Below are 17,367 nucleotides of genomic sequence, written 5' to 3'. Positions count from 1 at the left end.
GTTAAATTGTCAAAAATGACAAGAAGAAATAGAGAATTTGAATAACCCTATATCAAATAAATTGAGTTCATTATTTAAAACCTTTCCACTAAGAAAACTTCAGGCCTTGGTAGCATCACCAGTAAATCATACCAGACATTAATGGAAGAAATACTACACAAACTTTTTCTGAAAATAAAGGAAGACACCTACACACTTTCCAAGTCATTTCATCAGCCAAGATTAGCATTATGTCTATATAACAAGACATTGTGCATTCCCGTGATGCCAGGTACTGAAGACTGAAGCAGAAGAATCACAAATTACCCTGCCTAGGATACCTTGTCAAAATACAATGTTTTAAAAGGGCTGAAGGCATATCTCAGTGATAGGACATTTGCCTAGCATGTGTGAAGGGCCCTGGATTTAATCTTTAGTATTAAAAAAAGTATCTTTCTCAACACACACATATATATCTGATGAAGGGCTAGTGTCTAAGACATATGAAAAATCTTGTAACTCAGAAGACAAATGCCACCCACCAAAATGGACAAAGATAATAATGTGTCACAAGATTATACATACAAATGACTTACTAATACCTGAAAGATGCTCAGAATCTTCACTTATCAGGGAAGTATAAATTTAAATCATGAGCTATGACAGCGCATATTGGAAGGCCTACAAAAAGTCTGATTATACTAAGTGTGGGCATTAGTGTAGAGTATATTGAGCTCTCTTACCTTGACATGGAAGTTTTCAATGGTATACTCATTGCGGAAATAGTTTAGGTTTCATACAAATATAAGTACATATCTATACTTTGACCCAGAAATTTCACCTTATGTGTTTGTCCAAGATAAATGTATGTACATGTTCACACAAAGGCTTGTATACTGTGTGTCTGTCTTAGCAGCTTTATTTGTGAGAGCCCATAATTAGATAATTCAAGTAGTCATCAAGAGAATGGATAAAGAAATTGGGAGTAGCTGGGTATGGTACCATACACGTATATTCCCAATACTCTGGGAGGCTGAGGCAAGAGGATTCCAATTTGATTCCAGCCTGGGTGACTTATGAAGATTACGTATCAAAATAAAAAGGGCTGAGTATGTAGCTCTGTATGAAGGCTCTGGGCTCAATATCTGATAACAAAGTTGTGGTGTACTGCTGAGCAATATGAAAGAGCAAACTATTGAGACACATAGTACTCACATACATGCTGATTGAATGAAGCGAGACACAAACATGTCTTTCAATCAAGTTCTGTAGAGCTAGAAATGTATTCAGTGTTTGAGGCAGAAGTTGAGAAGGATTACCTACAGATGGGTGTGAGGGAACTTTTGGGGGTGATGGAAGTATTTTATATTGTTTGAGGAGGATCATACATATGTATACATTTATCAAAATTTGCCAAGTTGTACATTATTATATGCAAATTTTTGCACAATTAGGGTTGATTTAAAAATGTGGTTGGAGGGGCTGGGGATTTAGCTTAGCAGCATAAGTGCCTGCCTTGCAAGCTCCTGGTTGTGAGTTCAATCACCGGTACCGATTAAAAAAAAAAGGCAAAAAAAAAAAAAAAAATGTGGTTGGAAGGAGCTATAGCAGTTATTCTAATGAATGTGAATCGATTATGTACTGCCAATAAAACACTGTCAGATTAAGTTAAGAAGCATCTCCTAAACAGGTATTATTTTAGAAAAACTTTAAAACTTGATAAAGATAAAAGATGAAGAGTTGGAAAAAGATCTAAGAAAAACAGCAACAACAACAAATAAATCAGTAATTATGATAATAGGGTGGGATAAAACTAGGTAAGTGGACACTGCTATGATAAAAGTCATATTTTATAGGAACCTAAGAGTCATAAAATTGTGTGAATAAATAGCTAAATATGTAAAGCAAAAATAATGTGAGAGGGCTGGGGATTTATCTCAGTGGCATAAGCATCTGCCTTGCAAGTGCACTATTGTGAGTTTGATCCCTGGTAACAAAAAAAAAAAAAAGTGAGAAATGTGATAGAGCAGTTATAGTGTGGCACTTTCTAGAATTAGCTTTAGTAGATAAGAACATAAGGAATCAAATAGTGCATTCAGTGAACTTAATTATATATGCAAATAAGGAATAAATGTTTAAGGGTGGGCGTGGTAATGCATCCCTGTAATCCCAGTACTCTTGAGGCTAAGGCAGGAGGATCACACTGCAAGTACAAGGCCAGCCTGGGATACATAGGGAGACCCCCCTGTCTCAGGGGGGAAAAAATGTTTTAGGCTGTATGTATGACTTAGTGGTAGAGCATTTGTCTGATACACTCAAGGTCCTGGATTTAGTCGCTAGCACCATGTCTTAAATTCCTAAAATTTGGTTAAAGTTTGTCAGTATTCAAGGTATTTGACCATAAGGAAAGTTTCTGTAGATGGGGGAAAGTTGAGATTTTGCATGCTACAGTATTGGGTAATAATAGAAGTTAATTAATTATTAGATGATTCCTCTGAAATCTGCCACCTATGTTTCCATTGCAGAATTCCCCTTAGTGTATTCCTGAACTGAGAAATTGGTAGCAACAAAGAGCTTATTGTATTTCTGGGCTTGTGTTATTGAAATGCCTTTATATTTTAATTTGATGTCTTTTGTGACTGCTGATGAACTAGGTTTCTTAGTGCCAGGCAGTACTCACATCTAGGTCTCATCAGTGACATTGTCAAACTTGACCTGATATTTCAGATTGGTGTTTTTGGTTTTCTCCTTTTAAATCTGCTAACCTTTTAGTAACTACTGGACCATTCATGAATATACAGGAAATTTCAAATTAGGTAAAATTCAAAAGAAACAAGAACACCTAATACAGAAGTAATGTGAGGAGCATATTCTCATACATTGGTGAAACAGCCTTTAGGAAAATAATTTGGTGGCTTTATTACTCCTTTTGGTCCAATAATCTTCCCCTTAAGGTTCTATTCTTAGAAATAAAAGTAAAAATAAGGCCATACGTGAGGGGTATTTATCATAGTAGTGTTTTAATGTCAACCATCTGAAAAACAAAAATAATGTTAGTAGGGATCAGGCAGAAAATTGATACTTCCATAGGTTGGAGTATTGTGCTACATGAAAAAGAATGAATTAGGCTAATGTCTACTTAGTTGGAGATTTCCTCAGGGTTTTATTGAGAAAAGAAAGACACAGAAGCTTTTGCATAATAATTATCTGCGTAACTAAAAATTATTTAAGAGAACCACACAAATGTCATAGGCTTGTGAGAATAAAGAAAAATAGTTAATAATGCTGGTGGGTAAATATTTATCTTTCTTGGGGGCCAACGGAAATAGTTGGAGAAGATAATGACAAAGGAGAATTGTTCTTTAGTTAATGCCAGTCTACAATTATATCTGTACATTATCTGTTGAACTCTGTAAATATGTATGTTTAAAAATATTAAGTAAACATTTAAAAACCACCTTTTTCTAAAAACAGTATTGTTTAATTTGTTCACATGAAATCCATAGAAACTTACAAAAGCATAGCAAGCATAGTAGATAGTCATTAAACTAAAAAAAAAATCTCCTAAATTCTCATCTTTATTCTGAGGATTGATTTCTAGGCTGCGGTGTAAAGAATATCGTTCTACTTTTTTTTCTGTTTTTCCTTTTTTTGTGGGTGGTGGGAGTACTGAACCCAGAGCTTTGCCTTATTGTAGGTAAATGCTTTACTACTGAGTTATAGCTCAGGCCATTATACTTTTTGACCCTACATACAAGCACACACACACATGCACACCCTAACTGATGGGAAATTTATTTACCCATAAAAGTAAAAGTCTAAAGTGGGTTCTGTGGATAGTTGGTACTACTCTTTGATTTCCTTTCGTTTGTCATCCTTGAGGTTGGCTTTGTATTCAGGCTCAGTGTGATGGCTACAGTTCTTGCAGCTGTAAAATTCAGCCATACCAAAGTCTAGAGAGAGGGTGGTCTCTTTTTCTGTGTCTGTTACTGGGGGGTTTTGGAAGCATTTGCTGGCAAGATTTAGGTATGCTTTTTGTTCATCTCTGTGGTTATAAGGTTTGTATTCCCTTTTTAGGTGGTGGCAAATCTTTGTTTCAAATTTGTGCACTTCTGTTATGATATACCGTCATGTTCCAAATCTGCCTAATTTGTATTATATTGCTTATTAAGAAAGATTCATATGTGAAATTCTGAAAACTGATTCTTTTTTTCTTAATTTAAATTACAGACTAACAGGATCTTCTGGGTTTGTAACAGATGGACCTGGAAATTATAAATATAAAACGAAGTGCACATGGCTCATTGAAGGACAGTAAGTAGAAATGCTTAACCTTTTTGTTTATTTACGTATAAGATAGCGCTCAGTGTCATACTACTTTTCCTACAAGTAAAATTAGCAATTGAAGATATATTCTGTTTAATAACTTTTCACTTGATAAGTGAATATTTTTATTTTTCTTAATTTTCATTGTTAAGTTTTTAAAAAGTTTCAAATTGATTTAATGTTGCAAGTGAATTGTAAACACCAGAAAGTTAAAAATTTTCAACTGTAATAGTTCACAGAACTATTAAAGTGTTTTAAATGTTTTGCTTAAAGCAGTATAAATTGTAATATTGTGTCAGTTTTCTAAGTACTATTTTTTTAATGGTGCTGAGAATGGCTCCTAGGGTTTCTCAACATGCTAGGCAAGTGCACTACCAAACTTCATCCCCAGGCCTCTAAATGACTATTTTTATTGTGGACAGAAACGTGAGAATAAACATCACTGCCTAAGTGCTACTTCCCTGGTCCTCCTGTTGGCCCCCCTAGCTATTGCTTTCTTTTGGTCCTTCCCTTCATGGAAGACCTTTTATGTAAGCATTTCTCAAACTTCTTTAAGTTTCAGAATCTCTCTATACTGTTAAGCTTTGAAGATTCCAAGTAACTTTTGTTTATATAGGTTATAGCTGTTCCATGTTTACTATTTTAGAAGATAAAACCAAGAAATCATTTATTTAAATGTGACAGTTACAAAGTCACTATATTAACATAAATGTTGTTCTTAATGGAAAAAATCTTTTTAATGGAGAAATGTAGCATTTTTTTGCATTTTGCAATCTTTACTATCTGACTATTCTAAGGCTTTTTGTTATTGTTGTTTTTTGAAATATGTGATACTTAAGCAGATTTCAATGTTGATAGGAAAGTTTCAGATGAGAGGGAAATGTTGAATATTTGAGAGATTGAAGGAGAAGTAGATAGGTTTATATGTTTGGAAAATAGAAATTTCAGGAAATTTTGTCATGATACTTGGCTTAAGTAGGAAGGCAGACCGGATGGTTTGAAATAACCATTGAGAATTTGCAGTTTTGAGAGGGAGACTCAGTGATAAGAGTATGGACAGTATTGAAATGCCATAGGAGGTGGTGGTGTGACTTTTTACAGTGCATCTTAGGTTTCTTTAAATTTGTTCTAAGTCAGAACAGATAAATAGTTTCTTGTAGGCCAGCGCTTTTGCCAGGCAATGCTATGAAAAGGCACAGGAGCAGTCAAGTTAGAAAACTGAGAAGTAGGTTTATGAAATGCTATACTATGGAATCTTAAAGTGATTAAAGATGGAAGCAAGAAATGGATTAGTTCAGAGGCTGTTAAAGACTGACTGCTAAATAGGCTGTAAGTCCCAAAGAGTCACAGACCATGTCTGCTTTGTTTCTCATTGCGTATTTAATGATCTGTTTACATATGGTATTAAGTAAATCTTTGGCAAATGAGGGAATGTTTTTTATATATTGTTAATTTCTTCTCTCCTTGTAAATTCTTAAAAAGTCTTATTTTTTCAAGTGTTTGTTTTGGTGATTGTTATAAATTACCTTTTTTGTTCTTTTTAGGCCAAATAGAATAATGAGACTTCGTTTCAATCATTTTGCTACAGAGTGTAGTTGGGATCATTTGTATGTTTATGATGGAGACTCAATTTATGCACCATTAATTGCTGCCTTTAGGTAAGCTTAGTTCTATAAGTAGTAGGCAATCCCTGATTTCTAAATTTAAATATATCTCTTGGATTGTATTTTTACTATGTTTATTATCCTCTAACACTTTTATTTTATGGAATGAGTATTAGTTACGGAGTCTGTCACTTGTGTGCTGGTCCCAATTTGGTTTCTCTAGTTACCTGATGGTGGTGGGGAAGCTTACATTTTGTATTAAATCATATTTCTTTGAAAAATCTTAGAAGCCATGTGGATTTTGTTTCTGTGTGTTCTTTAATGCACAGTCCTTTAGGAATTGTCAAATTCAAATACAGTGTTGTGTATGCACATGCACACATCTATGTATATGCATTATTATGAGTAAGGGAAACTTTTTAGAAAAATGCACATAATACCAGCATTGGTTACTTGCTGGGAATGAGAATACCAGTTATATATACTGATTTTTTTTCCCCAACAAGTATACTTTATATAAGTAGTTAAAAAGAGTTTTGCCAACTATATGGGATATTCTGAATTTCTTGGTATTTTAGGATTTTTTTTTAGTAGTAAGAGCAGTGTTGTTTATTCTAAATGAGAATTCAAAGCTGTCTTTGTTTTTCTTCCTTTTACATGATAAAGTGTTCTACAGTATGTTTTCAAAGGGCATATCTCTGTAGGAAACCATAGTTGTCAGTTTTTCATCTGCAACTGACTTTCTAGATGTCTTTCCTCCAAACATTTTATTTCTTTGACTTTAAAAGAAATTACGCCAACAAATATTTTTTGTGCTTCTCACTTGGGACTAGTCTGGTTGACATTCTACGTGGGTGAGGAAGATAATAAGCAGTACATGAGAAGCCAAGGGACAGTAGATCAGGAGACTGATTTGCCCTTGTATTTCTCCATCCTTTTTGCCTAGTGTGCAGTCTGACCTATCTTTGAACTGAGAACAGGGCCATTGTCTGGGATTTAAAGTTTCACATACAGGCCCAAAGAGCAGGCTATGGATAGGCTATGCTAAGCATTGAAAATGACATTGAGCAAGTGTTAGGCATAAGTGTCTTTATACCTGCTTGTGATGATAGGAAGCACGCCAAGGTTTAACACAAACACAAAAACTAATATGATGTCATCTAACAGTACTTACTAAGGATTTTACTTGTTTTTGCATTTGTGAATCAGAATTCATGAAGCCCATGTTATATGCTGGGCATTTGAAATCAACTTGCCAATACCCCTTGTAGGAACATGAACCAAGTAGGTGTACATGAACCCACAGTTCATCTGGACTAAGTGTTTGATGGGCAGACACATGAAATAACACAAGAAAAAGAAGAAGGAGAAGAAGCAAGAGGAGGAGGAGGAGGAAGAAAAAGAAGGAGGAGGAGGAGGAGGACTACTATATTTATTCTAACCAGTGACATTTAAGAGAAGCCAAAGTATATGTACAGAAGTTGGTTAGCCGTATAAGTTAATGCACTGATTAAATTTAACTTACTATTTATTTGAATGTGAATTTCCTAAAAATATAATGAGGGGGTATGGAGTATAGCTCAGCGGCACAGCATCTGCCTGGCAAGGGCAAGGTCCTGAGTTCAATTCCTATGCCCCCTCCCCAAATATATATAGTGAGAAGAGGTAAAATATTAAAATTTGCCTGAAATGCTGATGTGCAGAGCCATTTGAAAACTGCTGTCTTAGGATATACCGAGGCCTCTACAAGATGGCTTGGACCAGGAGAGCTGTTGGACCAGGAGCTGTTTGGGTAGAGAAACCAATGTAGTGGTCATGTGTTGAGGGTCCAGGGTGGAGAGAGCCTGACAGCAGATAGCCCTCCACTAAAGAAAAGGTTTCAAAATGTGTTGACTTTAAGTGTAGCTTCTGCTCAAGTCTTTGTGAGAACTTGAATAGATTATTCAGGTCCTTTGGATCTCAGTTTCTAAAAGCTAAGATGAAGGTGTTGTATGTCGTCTCTTTATCCCAGTGATGGCAACCTTTTAGAGCTTTCATTGATCACAAATATCCTCCTATGACATATATGCATATAGGAGGTTTGCCACCACTGCTTTACCTTGTGTTCTCTCTGGGTGCATTACAAACTGTAAAGCTTAATTCGACTCCAAACTGCTGGATTACATTTATCTTTCTATGTATAAATTTTTTTTTTTTTTGAGACATTCATTGTGTAGTTCACACTGGACTCACTATGTATCCCAGGCTGGTGTTGAACTTGCAGTGATCCTCATGCCTTAGCCTCTCCAGTGCTGGGATTACAAGCATAGGCCACCATATCTGGCTCTTCTTTTTATATGCTACAGTTCTTTAAAAAAAAAAATTCAGTTTAACAAAAGAGTTCCATTGCCAAACAAATGTAGGAACCACTGGAGCAATGTAAGACTTTTTCCACTCTCTAACACTTGTGGTTTTGTGGTTCAGTGGGTGCATGTGTGGAGCACCTTGTGGAGCAGGTACTTTTGTAGGGAGCTGCCAATATGGTGGCAGTGATGAAGCAAGGGAGTGATTTTCTCCAAGAAAGTTTATTTATTTTTAAAGGGGGTAAAATAAACACAACAAAGCAGAACAAAATAGGACATAAGAAAGCAATGTAAGAAATACAAATTTCAAAACTAGATGACCTGAGATCTTCACTATCTACCATATTGTCTTGTTTTCTTTCAAATAGTTGTCTATGTCTTCGCATACAGAGAATTCATACAAAACAACATAGTGTAAAACTGATCTGAGCAGAATGAGGAAGGCATTTTAGGTCTTCAAAATCATACAGTAGAGAAGTCACTAATGGCTGTCTTAGAGTCTCTTGTTCTCTTCAAAATAGTTGTCCATACTTTCATGTATATTGAAGTTCAACAAAACAAAACAGGCAGAGGGGAGGGTTTGCTCGGTTTCGCAGTGCTCCAGGTCCCAGCATGGCTCGGGTTCCAGTAAATGCCAGTGGCTCCCTTTCTGGGCCTCTGCAGCCTGCCACACTCACAGCTGCTCACCAGGTGGTGGTGGTGGTGGTGATAGGTGGGGGTGCAGGGGATGGGGGGTGGTTCTAGCTCTTTCTTTCTTTCTTTCTTTCTTTCTTTTTGTCTTTTTGAGACAGGGTCTCGTGCATCAGGCTGGCCTTGAGCTCACTTTGTAGCCTATGCTGGTCTCGAACTCCCAACGATCCTCCTGCCTTAGCCTTCTGAGTGCTGGGATTACAGGCGTGAGCCACCACACCCGTCTCTAGCTGTTTCTTTCTAATGAATTGACTGTTTCACTGCCCAAGTTCTGAAATGGCCAACAGACCATAGAAATACATCTCTTCAGGCTCCTGCTTGAAACCAACAGTGTCAGGAAGCTGCCAGCCTTGATTCAGGGCCAGCTGAGAACAGTTTTTAAAAGAGCAGTTCCTTTCAGAGTTACTATTTTTTAAAGTTACGTATTGATGAGGCAGGTGTTAAGACATTGGTGTTAATAGAGGAAGCCTTGTGAAAGCAGGAATCAGCCTTTCTGGCTCCCATTTGAAACCAGACTGCAGCATGCCTAGAGAAAATAACCAAAGAAAGACATGTAACTTGTATTCTTAGACTCTCCTTCATCAAGCAAAAGTTTTGACTGTGCTGGACTTCATAATTGCCAGGGCTCTGAGCCCTGACTTTAAGAATCTGCCTTACTTTTCTATGTCTTTCAACCCTTGAAGAGCATGTAGTCTTGCAAGGAGACAAGCATGTCAAACTGAGGATTACTAATAAATTTATATAGTGTAGTTAATAACGTCATGTGTGTCTAGAGAGCTCATTTTTGTCTGAGACAGTTATGCTAAGTTTCAGGACTATTAAGAAAATATCTAGTTCTGCCAGGCATAGTAGTACCACACCTATAATCCTAACACTTTGGGGAGGTTTCAAGTTCAAGCCCAGCCTGAGAAACTTAGTGATTTAAAAAGACCCTCTCTCAAAATAAATAGTAGCTTTGATGCAGCTTAGTGCAAAGGCCTGGGCTTCAAGCCTCAATGTATACTATCAAAAAAAAAAAAGTTCTGTAGTGTTCAAAAATAATTGTAAAAATAGTAATGGTCAGTGTTTAAAATATAAAGGTCTGAACAACCTTAAGGCCAGGAATTCTAGATTTGCTCAAGTAGAACAATTGGTTGCAGCCTCGACTGCACATACATTTACACTGTACCTGACATCTGCCTGGCTTGCACAAGCACTTGTTGATCTCCCTAGGGGCAGGGATAGGGAGGCAGTCTGCCATTTAGTCTGGAAGTCATACAGCATTTCTACCTCACCTATATACTTTTCATTTTCTTGTGTGCTGAATGAGGCTGTGTTTGTATTCACTTACTCTGTAAAAGTTTATTTTTGTCATCAACCAGTTATTTTCACACTGGGAGAAGTCCATCACAGTTGTAAGTTTTTGAAGTGAATAGAAGCAAATGTCTAAGCCTCTGTGACAGCGAGGAAGCTGACCAATTCCTGTAGTTACAGTTGGTAGAATCACCTGAATGTTCCCACCATATAAAGACATCAGCCATCTCATGTTGAGCACCTGCTAGTGTGAGGTGGTGCCTAATAAGCACTCCACATGCTTTACCAGCTTAATCCTCACTGCATCATTGTGAGCTCCTGGGCATTTCTCCTTTGTGAATTTGAGGAAATTGAAACACAGAAATGTCAATGACTTGCCCAGGCATGTGGAACAAGGATTAGAGTTTGAGTTGATCAACCTTTTGTCATTGTGACCATATACCCAAGAAAAAAACAACTTCTGGGAAGAAAAGTTTATTTTGGTTCATGGTTTCAGTCAGTTTCTCCATTGGTTCTAGGCCTGTGATGAGGCAGAAACATCATGGTGGTAGATTTGTTGTGGAAGAAGGCTGCTTGCTTTATAGTACCCAGGAAAGAGAGAGAGGGAAGGAAAAAGCACAAGGGAGAAAGGGACCAGGATCTAGATACAGTCCCCAAAGTCACACACCAATCCATTTCCTTACACTAGACTCCCCTCCTGTTTCTACCACCATCCATCCAACAATGCCATCAAATTATGTTCTCCATGGATTAATCCATGGGTAAAGTTAAAGTTCTCCATGTTAAACCAGTCAGTGGGCTAATTTAGTGATTGTATACCTGTGATCCAGTATCACACACCCATGATCCATGTTTCTGCCTCATCTCAAAAGCCCCACCTATGAGTGCAAGAGACTTTGAGGACATCTAGACATAAGCCATAACAGTGTTTTGGTTTTTTTTGTCTTTTTCCTTTTTATCGGTGCCAGGGATCGAACTCACAACTGCCTGCTTGGAAGGCAGGCGCTTATGCCGCTGAGCTAAATCCCCAGCCCCGCCATAACAGTTTTGATATGCCTTTTTGGCATGCCTGCTTTACAGGTAACCTATTCCTTCAATGTTTCAGGGGATTCTGGTTTAGATGAAGCATCTCTAATCTGAAATCTGAATTGCTTCAAAATATGAAACTTTTTAGTTTTGATGTGACATCACAAGTAGAAAATTTTACAACATGAAATTATTTTATGCACAAAATTACTAAAGATACAATAAAACTACCTTTAGGCGTGTGTACTAGATATATTGGAAAATAAATGAACTTCATGTTTAGACTTAGGTCTTATCCTCAAGAGAGCTCATCATGTATATGCAAATATTCCAAATCGGAAAATACTTGAAATACGTCTGGTCCCAATCATTCAGATAAAGAATATACAACCTCTATGTAAAACCATTGAAAATGAGATATAGTTAAAATCATTTTTTTGTGCTAGACATTGAATCTGGGGCTTTGAGCATACCATACAAGTGTTCCACCCCTACATTACATCCCAGACCTTTTTTTTAATTTAAGGAGAAAAAGAAAAAAACAGAAAAAGGGTACAAGTAATACAAAATTTAAAAAATAAACAGTAAGAGATCACTAGTTAATAGATTACATATTCTCATCTTAGAAATAGTTGTTCAAGTTACAAAATTGAAGCATATAAAGTGGACTTTCAAACAGTGAGAGTGCAAACAGTTTTGTTCAATGATCCAAAAAACTCAGTAATATGGTTATCTATCTTATACACTTAAACATATATGCAGTTATAACCTTTAGAGCACTTTCTTTTCTTTTCTTTTGTACAATGACAATTACACATTTTGGTTTTATTACTCCCACAGTTCTTATTACTTTTTTTTTGAAGAGAGTAAAACCAAATGCGACATATCAGAACAGAGTCGGTGAAATCAAAAGGATGGACATAATAGATAATGTAAAAACAAAATACAAGGTGATCAACAATGGTTACCATACTGCCTCTTGCTGTTTTAAGAAGAATTGCCAGTTATAATAAAATTGAACAAAACAGTAAAGAATAAAACGAAAGCATTGGAGACATTACAGAACTTTAAAAGAAGCTAATAGTCAACCGGAATGGGCATCATAATGAATCTTTTTGTCTTCACAGTTTTGCCTATACTTTCTAACTTGGTACTATCAAGCAAAGCAGAATAGGGGAAAATCAGTCAAAGCAAGATGTTGAGGGCTATACAGGGTTTCAAATCAAGTTAATAGGAAATCAAAGTAGATTACTATAATGTATCCTGCTTTTTTTTATTTTTCCCTTAATTAAAAAGATAAAAAGAAAAAAAGTAAATAATTTTTTAAAAAGGGAGGTATTGAGCTAAAAGAGGGCATAACAACAGAACAGCGCAGGTCAAAACATAACCATTTAAGCAAAATAGTGTTTCACCACAAGATATCCTGACATAAAAATAGTTACCATAATGTCTCTTTCTTTGAAATCTTTGAGTATAACTTCATATACTATAGCACCAAACATATCAAGACACTATAAAACCATTCAAGAGAATGACTTTATTACAGGGTATTTAAAACCAATTAACAGAAAATGAACAATAGTTTCTGTATAATCTCCTTGTCTATAAAAGTTTTTACTTATATTACCATATATAATAAAATCCAATAAGATACAACCTTTTAAGACCGATGGAGACACAAGAATAAAAGCTTGATGGGGCTTCAAAACAAGATGATACTAAATCAGCACTAGCTATTATGATGTCTTGTTTTCTCCAAAATAGCTTTTCCTACCATCCGATCTTCTCTGCCTCATTTCTGTTGAGCTCTTTTTCTATCGTTTGTTGTTCCTGGGTCGGCAAAGTATATCTCCCCTTGCTTAGGATTTCTCGCCCGGCACCATTCCTGGATTTTAAGTGCGGTTTCTCAGAGAGCCTCCGAAGCTGCTGCTCTCTATCCCCCATATTCTCCCGGAAATCCTCTACATCCCAGACCTTTTAAAAATTATTTTGAGACAAAGTCTTGCTAAGTTGCTCAGGCTGGCCTCACACTTAGGATCTTTCTTCTTTAGCCTCCTGAGTAGCTGGAATTACAGACAGGCGACACTGCCTATCTCCTTATCCGCCTTTCTAAAGCAGTAACTTTTGCCTTGCAGGGAAAACATCATGGCATTACAGTACTTCTTCCTGGCATTTTATGTACACTCACACAAACAGACACACACACACATTCATGCACGTACATACAGGGATGTGTACAGGCTTCTTGCTCTAGCTGAATTCCATGAGGTGGGCCATTGTTTTCACTATTACATTACTAGTATTTACAACAGTGCCTCACGAGTGCTTTATAAATATTTGTTGAATACATAGTAGAAAATTCATTGGTGTTTTGTAGTCCCTGAAATATTTTAGGGTTTTAGGGCTCTTAGAGTTCTGTCTTTATGTTAAAAATTGAGTGAATTTCCCATCTTTTCCTCATCTTTATTCTCTACTTGATTACTCTTACAGTGATTTTTATATGCACTCATATAAGTTCAGGTAAATGTGTACTTATATTAGGTCCATTGTTTTGTAGCCTTTCTTCCTCCTGTTACATCAGAATGCCTTGATTAGCTCCCTCCAGACCCGTACATATGTAATTTTTATCAGATCAGTTATATCAAGTTTCTGAACCAAAAGGAGCAGCAAAATTTTACACTGAAGATCAAAGATTTATTTGACAATGAAATTATGCTGCACAAGAGGGAGTAGGCCAATCAGAAAAACTCATAAGCCTGGGGCCTTTGTGTTGAGGGTTTAGGCATTTGGGTTTGGGATGAAATTAAGTGGGTTTTAGGACTTGCTCTTACCAGTGAGTGGCTTAGCTCTGTCAGGCAGTGGAATTTTTAACCTTTTATTGCCCTTGAAGGAACTGTCAAGCAACCCAGAGGTCACCATGGTGTCGGGTGGAGGTGAAAAGACTGTTTTTAATGATATGGTAGTAAGGCCTGGATTGGCATTGGTTCTGAAGACCACCAGGTACATGCCTCGAGGTGTAATGTGTGCAAGCAGCTTCACCTGGTTATTTTCTCCTACTGTATTTAGATCTGGATGTGCTAAGTTAAAGTTTAACTCAAGAGGTAGATCTAGCCCTTAAAGCAGGCTCCAAGACATCTCACCTCCCTCTCCAGCTACCCTAACTACTCCCACCTTATAATGAGTCAGTGGGCTTCTGATGGTTGAGCACTTGGATGCCTTCCAGACTGTTGCCACCTGGATAGTAGTGCCATTGGGATTCTGATGTTTGTCTTTGTATATGCCAACAAAGAAACAACTGCAAGGTCAGAATGAATGTGCATTTAAGATGGTCATAGCCCTGTGGCAGGTGGTGGCGTGTGCTCTAAGAAAACAAGAGTGCTAGGGGTGAGTGAGTAAAGTAAGAGAGTAATACAATATGTAGTGTTTTTTTATTGGGTGGTTCAGTGTACAAAGCTCATTCTGTGGACTGAATGTTTACAGATGTGCTGAATCAGTAATGGGGCAGAAGTGGTAGGCATATGAAGAAATGCAAGTGGCAAAGAAACATAAGAAATGTGAGAGCCAGGTGTGGAAGTGCTCGCCTGTAATCTCAACACTGGGGAGGTGGACGTAGGAGAATCACTGTAAGTTCGAGGCCCACCTGGGCTACAAAGTGAGTTCAAGGCCAGCCTGAACTGCAGAGCAAAACCCTGTCTCAAGAAGACAATAAATAAATAAAATAAAAAAGAAGAGAAAAGAAAAACAATCTTGGGAGTACAAAAGAACTTTAAATGATAATTTAAGAATTCCCTTTTCATTTATTACATTAGCAAAATTAAACTGGGGCTGGTCCTTTTTGTTGGCAGGGTGAGGTGTGGAATGAATCCTTTCATTCTGTGTTGACAAGATTGTCAAGTTAGCATCTCTCTTAAAAACAACTTGGTATTATGGACCTAAAAATCCTTAAAGCCATTATTTATGTCGTTTGACTCGGGACTTCTTTTCCTCCCCTGAGTTTATTGGTACTTATATTTATTTAGAATATTATGTTCTGGGTTCTGAGTGAGGTTCTAGGGAGAGCCTAGGGAACTTCAGGTGACAAGGATTTGCTCATAAAATAGTACTTATAAAATAGAATAAAATAGAAGTGATACCAATTGAACAAAGAAAATATATCAGAATGCCTGTCATGTGGGGTTATGAGTTTGCCTAGCTTCTTTTTAAAGTTTTTATATAAATACCTATTATGTATTGAAACGTTTTATGTAAGCAGGGTATGCTAGCTCATGCCAAATAAACAACAGAAGAGGACTGAGGATGTGTAGTTAACTACAAAGGCCCTGGCTTCAATCCCCAGTACTACAAGGACAAAATAAAACACATCTAATAAAGAAAGCCTAGCAAAAGTTTCAAAGCTGTTCCTCAGAAAATCCAGAGCTAACTAGACCCAGATTAGGAGGCTCTGTGCATTGATCACAGGAATTTGTGCTTCATCTTGGATGTGGCTTTTAAAATAGTAAAGATGAATTCCAGTTTGATGTGACTGTGCTTCCCCTATGAAAATGTGTTTCTTTTTCAGTGGCCTCATTGTTCCTGAGAGAGACAGCAATGAGACTGTTCCCGAGGTTGTTGTCACATCAGGTTATGCCCTGCTGCACTTTTTTAGTGATGCTGCTTATAACTTGACTGGATTTAATATCACTTACAAGTAAGATATCTAAATATAATGTTTGTGATTTTCTTCAAAAGGCTATCTAATCATGACAAAGACTGCTACACTGAGGACTTACAGCATGGCAGGTGCAGTGCTGTGCAGTTTGCACACGTTTTCTCATTTAAAGTTCTTTTAAAAGCTCGAGTTGTGTGCAGTGTTTTTCTACTCTTTGTATAATTGAAGAAACTGGCACAAAATGTTAAAAAATAGTCAATGTGAGTGGTGGTGGTGTGACAAAGTTTTAACCCAGGTGTTGCTGCTCTTCAGGTTCTCCTGGAAGAGAGGATATTTTCCTGCTAATGAATAAAAATATCAGGGTTTTTTTGCTAAGTACAGTCAACAACTTCTAGCAGTTGTTATATATTTAGTAGTAGAAAATCTATATACTTAAAGTATCATGATAGTGCATTTATCTCCCCCTCCTTAAAATCTGAATTATGTCATTTCAGAATGTTGGCAGTTGTGATTATCAAAGTTCATGTTATATGACATAATATAGTTAAATTTGTAAATTAAGGTAAATTAGCCTGCTTTCTCTCATCAGAAATCAGGTAGATACAGTTGTTAAGAAACTTTAAACACATCAGTCTGAGCACTGATCTTCAATGATTTTTTTTTTTTTTTTTTTGAGACAGGGTCTCCCTGTGCACTTTAGGTTGGCCTTGAGCTCACTTTGTAGCTAAGGTTGGTCTCAAACTTGCAACAGTCCTCCTGCCTTAACCTCCAAGTGCTTGAGAATAGCCATGCTCTACCACGCCAATCTCAACAATTCTACAAGTTTCCGAAATTATTCAGGGTTTTATGTACCATGCGTGTCAGCAGTTCCCCACTCCCCATTTGCAAGTACAAACTTTACTGTTACGTCACACTCAGCACTAATAGGCTACAAGAATAGGTCTCCCAGCCTGAAATAATTAAGTCTGAATAATTTTGCACAATCTCTTCTCTTACAATTTTTAAAAACTTGATGAGTTACTTACTACTCTTTTCTTAGGATCCAGCATAGTTGATTTGATTTGCTGACTTGTATGTCGAGTACCCTAGCTATGCAATATCAAATGGCCCCATTTGTGAGTGATCAGAAGAGACAGAATGATCCTTAAAACTTGTGTAGAAGGAATTTTACTAAATTAATTGGCACATTACTGTATGTTGATTTAGTTTTCTCCACTGTCTTTATAGTTTTGACATGTGTCCGAACAACTGCTCAGGCCGAGGAGTCTGTAAGATCAGTAACAGCAGCAACACTGTTGAGTGTGAGTGTTCTGAAAACTGGACAGGTGAATCATGTGACATTCCTTACTGTACAGACAACTGTGGCTTTCCTCATCGAGGCATCTGCAATTCAAGCAATGTCAGAGGATGCTCCTGCTTATCTGAGTGGCAGGGTAAGCACCTTTTCTATACACATTTT

At 37.0% G+C, this 17,367-nt stretch overlaps 1 protein-coding gene and 1 non-coding gene across 3 annotated transcripts in view; one reads left to right on the top strand and one right to left on the bottom strand.

Annotated features, from left to right (window-relative positions):
- Positions 1-17,367, top strand: part of Atrn (attractin) — a 151,503-nt gene that overhangs the window by 35,147 nt on the left and 98,989 nt on the right. For both annotated transcript variants that reach the window (XM_063248768.1, XM_005008351.4), the window contains 4 exons: positions 4,210-4,293; positions 5,850-5,963; positions 15,819-15,947; positions 17,136-17,341. In XM_063248768.1, coding sequence (XP_063104838.1) covers positions 4,210-4,293; positions 5,850-5,963; positions 15,819-15,947; positions 17,136-17,341 — 533 coding nt within the window. The remainder of the gene's footprint in view (positions 1-4,209; positions 4,294-5,849; positions 5,964-15,818; positions 15,948-17,135; positions 17,342-17,367) is intronic.
- Positions 9,170-9,306, bottom strand: LOC111753469 (small nucleolar RNA SNORA2/SNORA34 family). The gene has a single exon (XR_002788260.1). It is a non-coding gene; the product is annotated as a small nucleolar RNA SNORA2/SNORA34 family (small nucleolar RNA).

Source organism: Cavia porcellus, unplaced genomic scaffold, assembly GCF_034190915.1.
Source record: "Cavia porcellus strain 051 isolate PalLab524CR breed Dunkin Hartley unplaced genomic scaffold, mCavPor4.1 scaffold_5, whole genome shotgun sequence".
NCBI lineage: Eukaryota > Metazoa > Chordata > Mammalia > Rodentia > Caviidae > Cavia > Cavia porcellus.
The sequence above is the reverse complement of the archived record's forward strand: the minus strand, read 5'-3'. Positions and strand labels throughout refer to the sequence as shown.